The sequence below is a fragment of the Mauremys mutica genome, chromosome 2 (genome assembly GCF_020497125.1).
Source record: "Mauremys mutica isolate MM-2020 ecotype Southern chromosome 2, ASM2049712v1, whole genome shotgun sequence".
NCBI classification, from domain to species: domain Eukaryota; kingdom Metazoa; phylum Chordata; order Testudines; family Geoemydidae; genus Mauremys; species Mauremys mutica.
The window spans coordinates 204,243,010-204,256,140 of record NC_059073.1 but is presented as its reverse complement, the minus strand read 5'-3'; the positions used below and the strand labels follow the sequence as shown (position 1 = coordinate 204,256,140).

The following is a 13,131-nucleotide window of genomic DNA, read 5'->3' as shown; positions in this document are numbered from 1 at the left end:
TGAAAGTTGGAGTAGAAGGCAGGCCTACCCTCATTCTACAAGCTGCTGAGAGATGTGTCCCAGCAGTGGTTCCAACATACTGTTTCTGTCAGAACCAAGTATCTCATCAGGGCTTCAGAGAGACGCTTCAAACACGAAGGGCAGCCCACACTAATCCCAGTTCAACTTTTTAAAAAAATTAAATGAAAAAACAGCTCTTACTGGTGGGGACTAAGCCTTGTTAAGAAACAGAGATAAATAAGGAGGAGGGAGAGCTGGAAGGAATCTTGAGAGCAAAGTTGGGCAAGAGGAGTGGCAAAGTTGATGAGAATAAGAACTAATCTCTAAAGCTAGGGAAGGGTTGATATATGAAAAGAGCACAATAAATTAGAGTGATGACAAAGGACAAAGGGATTGAGAAGAGATTTGAGGATGTGGATGAAAATATATGTAATGCCTGGTGCTGAGTAAGTTTGTTCTCTACATGAAAGCTCATAGATAAAGGAAAATGAAGAGGTTTAGTAAATGCAATTACAGGTAATCTTTAGTAGATAATCCTGCATTTTGACATTGTTTATAGAGGAATGTTGATATTACCTGTGATGCAGTTTAGCAAATAAAAGCAGCTCTTACACATAGTGCTATCCCAGAAGAATGCTCTGCCATTTAACTAACCAGAATGCAATATTGTCTAATACTACTTAATTATAAATAGCAGTGAGGAAATTTCTTTAGAACACAGAACACAAACAAAGCTCTCAGTGACAGGAAACTCCGATCACTAATGCTAGGCCTGGGAATCTCTGTAAACCAGTGGATGGAGCACTGGCCTCAGAGTCAGGAGCCCTGGGTTCTATTGCTCGTTGTGTGACCTTGGGCAAGTCACTGAACCCCCTCTATACCCTATCTGGAAACGGGGCTTGTGATACTTACTAACCATTGTAAAGTGCTTTGAGACCTATGGATCAAAAGCACTATGTAAATACTAGGTCCTCATTCCTGTGAAGAGGTGGACAGAATCCTTTGAGGATCATGAGATGCACCCTTCTTAGCTAGCTGAATTCGACTCCAATGGAGAATAACCTGTCCAAATATGTAAAAGTGTTAGGACAGGTTGAGGACACTAACAGCAGCCTAACCCATCCACAGTGCAAATACAATCATTTTTATGCTCTCACCTGATCCAGTTATAATAAACATGGGTGAGCTGTGTTCAGGACACAGCCATGTGTCAACTGAGTTTGTGTGTCCACAACTACTACACTATCTGTGCAGGCTGAGGAAAACCTGGACAGTTATCCCAGTGCCAAAGTAAGGTACAGAGAACCTAGTACATAGGCACACAGCAGTACCTGCAAAGATGGGACAATGCACTGTTTTCCTGCACAGAGCTGAAAGAAAGGAAAACTAGCCAAATCAGTTACAAAGGCATAGTCAGGGGATCCAGTCAACAGTGTTACATTCCAGGAAGTCAACCATGTGTAAGTTGTTAGAATTTATTTGGTATCTCTTGTAGAAAGAGAGCCTTTCCAGAATAATTATGGTAACCAATCAAAGCCTGAGAATGTTGCAAAAACACTGGGGCCTATGTCCTGTTATAGGGAAAATGCTTTATGTACTGTATATAGCAGTATTTAACTACTTGACATACTGGGTACTGTTTGTTAACTAGTTCCAAGAGTTGAACTGTCTCTTCAGAATGTATCAGTCACTATAAAAGGCTATAGAGTGTTCCCCCTTCTCGTCCCAATTTCATTTTTCAGTTCAGACTTTCAGTTCACACTGAAGTGAGGCAACAACTTGGCCCACGTCTTAGCAAGAATATACAAGTTACTGATTGTCATTTTAGATAATATGTTGGTCCATCTGGACAAAATCTGTAAGAGTCTAAATTCAAATCTGCATGAAGATGAGATTTTCTACTGCTAATGAAAAGAAATAGTGCCATCTGCTGGGATTGGTATTATTTGAGTTATGACTGCTCATATTTTGTTTATTTAAAGTCCAGAATCTGTTTATTCAATTTCTTAACAAATCAGACTTTGAGATGGTTACTCCTTACAATTTCAATCACTTGAAAATAATTCATTTGATCAAGCCGTTTGCAGCTCTATCTGGGAAGAGACATTTTCCCTTGCTATGTGTCTGACTAAAGAGAAACCATCAGAAATATCACGGTTCACTGGACAGAACACAAACATACTGCATTACTTTTGTATTATGATATTAAAAGTTGTGTTTCTCTGCATTTAATTTTAAAATAGAAAAGCTTAAAGTAACATGTCAGTCCCTAAAACCAGACAGCATATTGCTGAGGAACCATTCACTATCAGAAAAGGCATCTATTCATTATTACAGTGTTTCGGTTGACTGAAATAAGCTGAAAGAAATCAAACCTTTAAACAGATATTTCACAGGTTTCTGTATATGCGATCTTCACATAAAATGTTTTTAAGGTCTCATTTTTAAAAACAATTCCACCATAGCAGGCTAAATTGTGTTTTTTCATAATATCACTAGCTCTTTTTGAATTTAAGTGCAATCTGCAAAATTTATTTTAACAATAACACTATTTTATTAGTTATAGAAGGAAAAAAGGACCCGAATCTGCAATCATCTATTTTTAATACTTCTAAAATTATCCAACGAGCAAAAGGACATTTGTTTAAAAAAAAAAAAAAGACAGAAAGAGGCAGAAAAAAACAAATACATGCTCCTCAATAAAGGATTTTTTCCACTTTTTAGGACAGAGCAGATAAGTTATAAATTCTGTTTTTCATAATGGTAATAATAAAACAAAGCTAGTGGGTTACATTAATACATATTTTTAATTTACATCTGCAAACTACACCTTTAAATATCATGAGATAGCTATATGAATCAATAAAAATGCATCTCTGAACACGTCCGTGGCCACAATATTCTCCCTAAATCAGATGTTAGAATCATGGGGGCTTGGTTTTTTGTTTTCAATTTTTGCACTGAGCTTCTTTGTTGTTTTGAAGTGAAATAATTTACCTACTCATGCTCACAAATCAGAACCTACTACACAATGTCAGAGCTTGTAACCAGGGCATCACTTACAATATTGGATTCTCTGTTAAACACATTTTCCAAACACCCTTTATTTCCTAGGCTAGTCAAGGAACTTAACAAAAAAGCACTAGTGGAAAGAGGGTCACTTCTGAAACTGGGTAGATAAGCACTGGCTGTGTCTTATTTGTTTACAGTTAAAATACACCTCCACCCCGATATAACGCTGTCCGTGGGAGTCAAAAAATCTTACCGCGTTAGAGGTGAAACTGCGTTATATCGAACTTGCTTTGATCCACCGGAACGCGCAGCCCCGCCCCCTCGGAGCGCTGCTTTACCGCGTTATATCCGAATTCGTGTTATATTGGGTCCCGTTATATCGGGGTAGAGGTGTAGTTTAAAGTTAAAATAAAACCATTTTGAGCCTGAGAATACATAGGTAGGAAGCCACATTACTAAAACAAATGGAAAATTCTGCAGCTTACTGATCAGACAAACAACATTATCCTAATAACCCACAATAATCCACACTGAAATTAGGCCATGTATCATAGGAAAACTGATTTATGCAGTTTTACCTGTGCCGGGAACAGAATTTCAGTCACAGTCAAGGGCACGGGCACTGATTTGCTGCCTGACTGAGCCTGATGCAATGTGAAAATCCTTCCAAAGCTAATTAAACCAAATGAAGTCAACACATGCTTATCCAATATTCGTGACCTTAAGGCAAGCAATAATGAATGTATGATTGCCCCCTAAATCCTCATGTCATCAAGAGGATTGGCAGGTTTTCTAGGCTCTTTCCCTCGCTCCCTCCTTCTCTCCCTCTGGCGCCCTCTTGAAACATATACAAAAAATGTAATTACTATGTGGCCCCTTTCATGCTTTAAATGGGGTTAGAACCACAAAATGTTATAGTAAAATCTTGATCCGTAGAGCAGGCTAGTCAAAGAAAACAAGAACTAAAGAAAGACATCTAGTAATTAACATTTTGTGGACACACCCTTATAGATTATGATAGTATGTTTCAGGTGCTTTAGTCCTGAAAAAGATTTTTAAAATCAAAACACATTCAAAGTGAAGAGACTGCTATAATACAGACGTGCATTCAGTACTTCTAATGTGGCATATAATTTCTATTCTGTTGAATGCCATATTTTCATACTCTGTTTTAATGCAGCCTGTTAAGAAAAATGTTCTCACCTCAGCAAACAAAGCCAAATGCTGTCTTTATAAGTGGAAAAAGGTACTACAAAGACGAGTGAACAAGGAGCATGTGTAACAATTACTATACCTGTTTAAGAAACTTGTTGGATGCTTGGCTGTGCTTAGCTAACACATTTGGCAATGCAGGATTTGCATATTCAAATTGAGGATTATAGGTAAAATCGGACTTGAAGAATTTAATCTTCTCTTTTTCCACATTGGAAGGCTTGATGGCGGTTAGTATACAGAGTTTTCGGCCAGAGACATCTACCTCTTTACCATGGCTTTTTGACAATTGAGGCTGCTTTGGCTTTGTTAGACTAGAAAAATAATGTCTCTTAGCCTTGCTTTTGGGTCGAGGTGGCAGTCCTATGCTGTTCCCTGCAACAGAAATACTGTGTGTAAACTTTACACTGCTAGACACTGGGCTAGCGATAAAGATGGATGGCTGCCTGTTCGTGCAATACCAGCCACTGCTGAGCAAAGGCAGTGGGACTTTGATCTTGCGGTGCTCGTTGCTTCGCGAGGTAGTAGAAGACTTAGTGGACTTTCTGTGCCTCTTGTGGTGGGCAGATGACAGCTTTTGAGAGTGGTGTTTTTTCTCCTCTTTGCTTTGCAGAAGGACATTGTAGCTACTGGTTCCTGTTGTGAAAATATCCTTAAGGATTCCAGAGGACAGGTGCTGAAGACTGCTTTCATTCTTAATGGTCAGCTTATGTTCTTCTGGATTTAAGATTGACTTTTTAGAGAGCTCTTGCTCAGGCCAGTGAAGTTTTTCTGCATTTAAAAAAAAAAAGAAAACAGAAATCTTGATTTTAGGATAAAAGGAAACAGGCATTTCTCTGTATGTGTGTAAGCATGCACATATTGTTAAACAAGCTAGATGTGGAATTTCAGGCCTAATTTGCACAAGCAACCATAGGTGCCAACTTTCCCCAGCGCCGGTGGGTGCTTGTGCCCCCCCCACCTGGCTCCACCACGACCCCACCCTTTCCCTACCCCCTCCCCATCCCCATTCCAACCCCTTCCACAAATCCCCACCCTGTCCCCGCCTCTTCCCTGAGCGAGCCGCGTTCCCCTCCTCCCCTGCCATGCGAAACAGTTGTTTCGCAGCGCAAGTGCTGAGAGGGAGGGGGGAAAAGCAGGTAGGCGGCGTGCAGAGGAGGCAGAGGTGAGCTGGAGCGCGGGGGGGAGCTGCCAATGGGTGCAGAGCACCCACCAATTTTTCTCTGTGGGTGCTCCAGCCCCAGAGCAGCCACGGAGTTGGCGCCTATGCAAGCAACTATGCCCATCTCCATCTGTAGTTGCCTAATATGGGTGTACAAACTCAGTGCACATCTCAGCAACTACCTTGTTTAAATTCAGGTGCTGTGCATGTGTATACACATTTAAATAGTTCAATTATGTAATCAGCTTTTCTACTTGTGTTTATTTTGAAGCAAATTATGATTATCTTTAAAGATCCTTGAATTATACAAGCAGTAAGGGACAGTGTGTAGGTGCACCTCACCAAAAGTAAGACATGCCTCAGAAACTCTCCTCTTACGCTATGTCTACACATAGAGCAGCATGTAGAGTACATTCACTGTACGCCCCACTAGCATGGGTACAAATAGCAGTGAGGCACAGGTTAGGCAAGTAAAAGAAAGATACACCAGAACCTTAAGCTATATACCCCTTCCTGGCTCTCTACATGTCCTAGCAGTGCCTCTCCTGTCTACAACTGCTGTCTTTAGCCATGTAGTGTCCCGCTGACTCCCCACTGCTGGAGCTTTCCCCACCATAGGGAGCTGCCGGAACCTTTTCCTGCTGCAGCAAAAGACTCAGCAGTGGGTAGACGCTCTGGCAGGCAAGAGGCAGAGGGGAAAGGCCCCTGCCAGAACCTTTCACTGTTGCTTTTAGCTACACACCACCATATAGCTGCGGTATGTAACTACATGTACCCTACATGTCACTGCCAGTGAAGACAAGACCTTAGACACCGTTCCTCAGGGACTCCTCTGTTGTGCCGGAGAGGAAAATAATGTGTAAAGTCCTTTAAGAGTGTGATTTATTCTCCCACATGCATCTAGTCTGCTCTGCGAGACATTGAATAGTAGGAGCAGAACCACAGATCTCATCTGCCTGCTACTCTCAGCCCAGTTGCTCCTGGTGTGAGAAAGCCACAAGTGCCAAGGCTGCAATGCAAGCAGCCCTAATGTTACCACACAATGGAGTGAGGGGTGCCTTAGCACTCCCTTTTCCACTGAGCAGCTGTGTTAGGCCTGCTAGCAATCTAGCCTATAAATTAGCCCCTTCGTTTTCAGTTCAAACCGATTTTGACTGAACCCCCCCCCCCCAGTTTACAAAAAGCATTATTTGTTTTTTTCTGATTTTCACCCTACTTTTGTATCATTCAAATATATAAAAAGTAACTGGTTTTAATAGGAAAATACAATATATTGCATTAGTTATATGTATTATGATAATACATTAGTCTGTATGTATATGCAAAGCTACCTGTTGAAGTAAGGCTACATGTATTAATCTGGAAGGTACATACAATAAACAAACAGGCACGCATGCAAGCTCTGAAGTGCATGCACATCTGAACGTATTGATGAATCTCACACCCATCACGTACACACTTCAAGCTGTTAACAGATAACGGTTTAAATATTTGACAAACTGAAATGAGAAGAAAACAAAAATCTGTATCAGAATATCTTTCAGAATACAAGGAAGCATTCGAAATTAAAAAAAAACAACAACAAGAGAAAAGGATGAACTTGAGTGTATGTGCTGCAAATGGTCTGGCCCAATTCTTAAATGCAAATATTTATAGGTAAACTGTTTATTCAAATGAACATTTTTATTTGGGGATTAGAGATGCATTGCTTTTTAAAGTCAGAGGTGGCATTGTGTTTTTAGTTCTGTTTTAGTTCTGCAGCAAACCACATTGAATTCCATTAATCAAAGCATTAATCTACTGAATACTTTCCCCCCGTCCTTCTGTCTACCAAAATAAACCCCAATATTGACCCAGAAAAAATATTAATAGTTTTTTTCCACCAATTTTCACCTGTTTTTATTGTTGTAGTAATAAACACCAATAAATTCCTGGCAAAAATTAAAATAACCAAAAATGAAGTTCCCTACCTATAAAGAAACTGTCCCTCTCCAGAAAACTCTCCAGAATAAGCGCCCAGAGAGGTGAGGAATATCTAGGATGTGCCAGCCCCTGTGAACAAATTTCAACACTACAAAAATGGTAGGGTATATTCATTTTTAGTTGCCGGGGGGTTTATCAGCTATCACTTAAAACCCTCCATTAATTAAGACTATTAAGAAAAGAGAGCAATTAGTACCAAAGCCATTTCTAAGGAACTTAATCCCATATTTTCAAAACATCTACTCAAAGCTGTACAATATCAACACTCAGCTGGGTTTAAAAAAATGTGCTTTAAAGTATAAACATGACAAACTAAACTAAATTCAGCAGCCAAATAAAGTTCCTTAAGGACTGTGTAGCAAAGAAGTGTGGCCCTCCGTCCAAGGAGGAAGAGCCACAGACACCCTGGTGGGTGGAACCAGGAAGTCCACACCAGAAGCAGAGAGGCGGGACAAGAACAGGAAGTATAAAAGGCGGGCCTTGTGGCTCAGTTGAGTGGAAACTGTTGAGTGAGACAGATATGCCCTGCTTGCTGCCGGAGCCTGCAGGAGACTTCTGTGCAGGAGGCCCTGACCTACCCAAACAGCCAGACATGCCTGACACCAGGAGTTGCTGGGACTGCTGCTGGCAGTGTACCCTGGGGAGATGGAGGATGACCCTTGGATGCAGGTACACCTGATGGGGAGTATAGGAAGCAGCCCAGGGAAACCAGATTACTGTCTGGCTGTGGTGCTGCTGGAGACACAGTCAGCGTTTTGCAGATGGAGTCCTCGCTGACCCAGTGACAGACCACTCTGCCCTGGGCTGGGATGTGGTGGAGCTGAGTAGGCACATGTCCCCCCGCCACCCTACCTGGGGGGGGGGAGTACTCTCCCCTCCTTAGGCCAGGAGGCCTGCGCTCCTCAGACACCCCCGCCTGAGCCCCATAAACTCTGCTTGGCGCTCCTCCGTAGACTGTGGTTGGTGCTTGCCCCTTGTGTTGGCCCCTCAACGAGTTGGTGCTCGCCCCTGCCTGAGGGCTAGAGTACTAGACTGCAAGGTGCCTTGCCCTGCCCAGGGGCCTGGGTCCCTGCACTGTCCCTAAATGCTTTACCTCGCTGGTCTCCCTTTCCTGAGGGTTGAGCCCAAGTCACTGCTAATTCCTCCCCCTCCCCCTTTGACAGACTGCTACTCCAGGAGCGTGACAGCAAAGAGGTGTGGCCTCCCTCAGAGACTGACTGTTCTCAGTGGTAGCAGAGGACAGAACAAGGAGTAGTGGTCTCAAGTTGCAGTGTGGGAAGTCTAGGTTGCATATTATTAAAAACTTTTTCACTAGGAGTGTGGTGAAGCATTGGAATGGGTTACCTAGGGAGGTCGTGGAATCTCCTTCCATAGAGGTTTTTATGGTCAGGCTTGACGAAGTCCTGGCTGGGATGATTTAGTTGGGGATCGGCCCTGCTTCGAGTAGGGGGTTGAACTAAATGACCTGAGGTCCCTTCCAACCCTGATATTCTAAGTTAGAAGTACAGTAGAACTTCAGAGTTACGAACTGACCGGTCAACCACACACCTAATTTGGAACCAGAAGTACGCAATCAGGCGGCAGCAGAGCCAATAATAAAAAGCAAATACAGTACTTTGTTAAACATAAACTACTAAAAAAGAAAGGGAAAGTTTAAAAACATTTTTTGACAAGGTAAGGAAACTGTTTCTGTTCTCATTTCAATTACGGTAAATTAAGATGGTTAAAAGCAGAATTTTTCTTCACATAGTAAAGTTTCAAAGCTGTATTAAGTCAATGTTCACTTGTAAACTTATGAAAGAACCACCACAATGTTTTGTTCTGAGTTACGAACAGTTCAGAGTTATGAACAACCTCCATTCCTGAGGTGTTCATAACTCTGAGGTTCTACTGTATTAGGTTATTTTCCCTGTTCTGACAAGCAGATATTATGTAAGATTAGTTTTGCTTTATGGTCAATTTGAGAGGCTTCCTTTACACTTGGCACAGAAACAGCTTCAGGGCATTACAGTTCAAGTTTAATAAGATCAGTTTAATCAATGCAGGACAGACTGCTTATCTAGCTTATTTTGCTTTGGTGTATACTGGTGTGAGAAATCACAATTCCCAGCACAAAGAAAACAATATCAAGTATCAGTCCCACAGAGTATGGTGCAGTCAGGATACTCTCCAGTGGGCTAAAGTTCACAAGCCACATTAGTATACATACATTTTGCTACTCAGTGAAAGGTACTTTTGGCAACAAGAAGAAAAGGATTGTTCTCATCTTTCTTGGGGAGAGGGTGAAAGGAGGAGGGTATGGAAACCTACCTTCAGGCATTTATTAAATCTAATAGTGTGAGGCTCTTTGCCTTTAAGAAAGGTGGATGCTGTTTAAGGGCAAGTTTTCCAAGTGACCTCAACCTAGTCTCTAAATGTGGGAGTGCCAATCTAAGTGCTGGATCATGTTGATGGGGATTTTCAGGGACCCCCACATACCCCAGATTGTGTTTACCCTGAAACTGTGTCTTGTCTGCCCCAAGCTAAGTTAGCTAAGCATAGGTAACAGAAGGCCACTGCAGGCCAATTTGACCTTAAGGCATAAGAAAGATTTGTAAGAGCTTGTGTGACACAATTAGAAGCCTGTATGGCATAATCAAAAGGCCAACAGGAGAAAAAGAAGAACCCACGCCTACTGGTAATTGGGTAACCTGACCTAAAATAACAGCTTATTAGCTATGGAAAATTAATAAAAGCAGAAGAGTCTTGTACAATGGAAACCGCAAATAGGTGGGCATACAATTAGGAAAGTGCTTATTGTACAACTCTATTGGAAAATAATTGCATTAGGTAATTTAGTATGCAAAATAATGCATGAGAAGGTATCGCAAGAAGGGAGGGACGTGGCGAAAAGCAGGAGCCTCTAGAGACAACAGGAAAACCCCTAGATGGTAGGGGGTCCGAGTCACGGCCCCAGAGGGGCTCTGATTGGCTTGCTGATAAATATACCAAATAAGGCTGATAAGATATGTAATGTGTGATTACGCTTTGTGGTTTTAGCCTTTATAAGCTTGGTGAAAATCTGTTAAAGACAAGGCGGCTGTCCCCCCCTTGCTTGGGGATACGCCGACCTTCCCTTTATGCATAATTGTATTGTGTACCCTAATAAAGGTGCCTTGCGTGTCTGACCCAAAATCAAAGGTGTGGTCAATTTTTCCACGACAATGTGAAATCTTAAACAAAATTTTGGGCACACAGTTTTGGTTGTGCATGCAAAACTGAAAGTGTATATTTACTGACCACGTTTGAAAATTTAGCCACAGTATTTACAAAACAATTAAATTCCAGCTATCTAACAGTGGAAATTTGTCACCTTCACTATGAACCTAACCAAAACAGTGTTGGGGTAGAGAAGGGTTTTCTATTGCTACAATGTAAGCAATTCCTTGGAACTGAAGTAGCATGTCACAAGCATGTCTAAGAAATGGTAAATGTGAAATAGAAGTAAAATGCAGAAAACAGCCCAAAATAAAATACAACCCCAGAGATTCTTGCATAGGGTGACCATATAGTAAGTGTGAAAAATCGGGACACTTATTTTCGGCGGAATAGTTGCTTATAGAAGACAAAGCCCCTAATACTGGGACAGTCCTGATAATATCGGACGTCTGGTCACCCTACCCTTACATCAATCTAATATCATGTGCCTATTTGGGGATGCATGTGCCAATGGAGCTTTTCGATTCATAGATTCTAGGACTGGAAGGGACCTCGAGAGGTCATCGAGTCCAGTCCCCTGCCCTCATGGCAGAACCAAATACTGTCTAGACCATCCCGGATAGACATCTAACCTACTCTTAAATATCTCCAGAGATGGAGATTCCACAACCTCCCTAGGCAATTTATTCCAGTGTTTAACCACCTTGACAATTAGGAACTTTTTCCTAATGTCCAACCTAAACCTCCCTTGCTGCCGTTAAAGCCCATTGCTTCTTGTTCTACCCTTAGAGGCTAAGGTGAACAAGTTTTCTCCCTCCTCCTTATGACACCCTTTTAGATACCTGAAAACTGCTATCATGTCCCCTCTTAGTCTTCTCTTTTCCAAACTAAACAAACCCAATTCTTTCAGTCTTCCTTCATAGGTCATGTTCTCAAGACCTTTAATCATTCTTGTTGCTCTTCTCTGGACCCTCTCCAATTTCTCCACATCTTTCTTGAAATGCGGTGCCCAGAACTGGACGCAATACTCCAGTTGAGGCCTAACCAGCACAGAGTAGAGCGGAAGAATGACTTCTCGTGTCTTGCTCACAACACACCTGTTAATGCATCCCAGAATCACATTTGCTTTTTTTGCAACAGCATAACACTATTGACTCATATTTAGCTTGTGGTCCACTATAACCCCTAGAGCCCTTTCTGCCGTACTCCCTCCTAGGCAGTCTCTTCCCATTTTGTATGTGTGAAACTGATTTTTCCTTCCTAAGTGGAGCACTTTGCATTTGTCTTTGTTAAACTTCATCCTGTTTACCTCAGACCATTTCTCCAATTTGTCCAGATCATTTTGAATTATGACCCTGTCCTCCAAAGCAGTTGCAATCCCTCCCAGTTTGGTATCATCTGCAAACTTAATAAGCGTACTTTCTATGCCAATATCTAAGTCATTGATGAAGATATTGAACAGAGCCGGTCCCAAAACAGACCCCTGGATCTAAGACTAAGTACTACTGTCATGGCAATCCATTAATGGATCACCCGATTGTCTGCCAATCTCTGCATAACACAGGGCAGCAGCAGCAAACAATCCCTGCTGTGACTATAATGCCTATGTGGGTGTTGCAGTCTGGGCTGTAGATTCCCAGATCCATACAGCTCAAATATATAGTAAATGTTTCACCAACTGCCACCTCCAAATCTGTAGTTAGATTTAAATGTGCATTTTGTGAGGAAAAAGCCTTACAACCAGCTGCCAAACACAGTATGGGCTCTTTAAACATGCTCCAACCTAGATTTACAGAATATAACCAGGATTAATATTGTGTGAGACATTTGTGTTGGAAGATAAGGGTCAATGGATGAGCCAAAAGATGTGAATTATTATAACAGATATTATTTTCCATAGATTATACAAAGGTCAAAAAGCATGTAACTGTTGTGCTGAATCCTCTATCTGATACTGTAATCTTCACTATTTTCCAAAATAAAGTGGAAGAGACTGACATTTTGAGACATAATGGGCAAAACATCCTTGAAAAAGTGTCATGAAAATTCAATTGTTTTGGCACATAATCAATTCAACTGGTGACTGATAATGATTAAAACATTTATGATATTTTACTTGCCCTGGGCCAGTGACAGGTATATATTAAACCTGTTTTTTATCAGTGACCTATTACCTCTGTTGTGCCATGTCGCTGCCGATCCATGGCACGGTATATTTTTGGTCTCATGACACATCTGAATAGTAAGCATGAGACCAGTCTGTCAGTTCACTGCTATACATGCAAACAGGCCTCAAAATGGCACAGTCCTTGCAAAATAAATGATCAATTTGCTGTTTTCTGTTTTTCACATTGTTTTCAACAATGATACAAAGAAAAACATACCCATTTTGCTTCAGAAGTCTGAAATGTCAAAAGATGATGCTAAATAACACTCTCACATACCTGAATTTATTCAGATTGAAACACATTAATGGTTTGAAATGTCATTATGTTTGTTTAAGACATGGCTACAATGTCTCTTGAAGACCTGCATGTGGAAGCAGGATTATATCTGCCCCAAAC

At 41.4% G+C, this 13,131-nt stretch overlaps 1 protein-coding gene across 5 annotated transcripts in view; it reads right to left on the bottom strand.

The window, feature by feature from the left end:
- Positions 1-13,131, bottom strand: part of KIAA0895 (KIAA0895 ortholog) — a 65,522-nt gene that overhangs the window by 23,384 nt on the left and 29,007 nt on the right. For 4 of the 5 annotated variants that reach the window (XM_045005516.1, XM_045005515.1, XM_045005517.1 and 1 more), the window contains one exon: positions 4,307-4,995. In XM_045005516.1, coding sequence (XP_044861451.1) covers positions 4,307-4,995 — 689 coding nt within the window. Of the gene's footprint in view, positions 1-4,306; positions 4,996-6,717; positions 6,857-13,131 lie in introns of those variants that run through there. The other variant, XM_045005512.1, reaches the window with a different exon arrangement.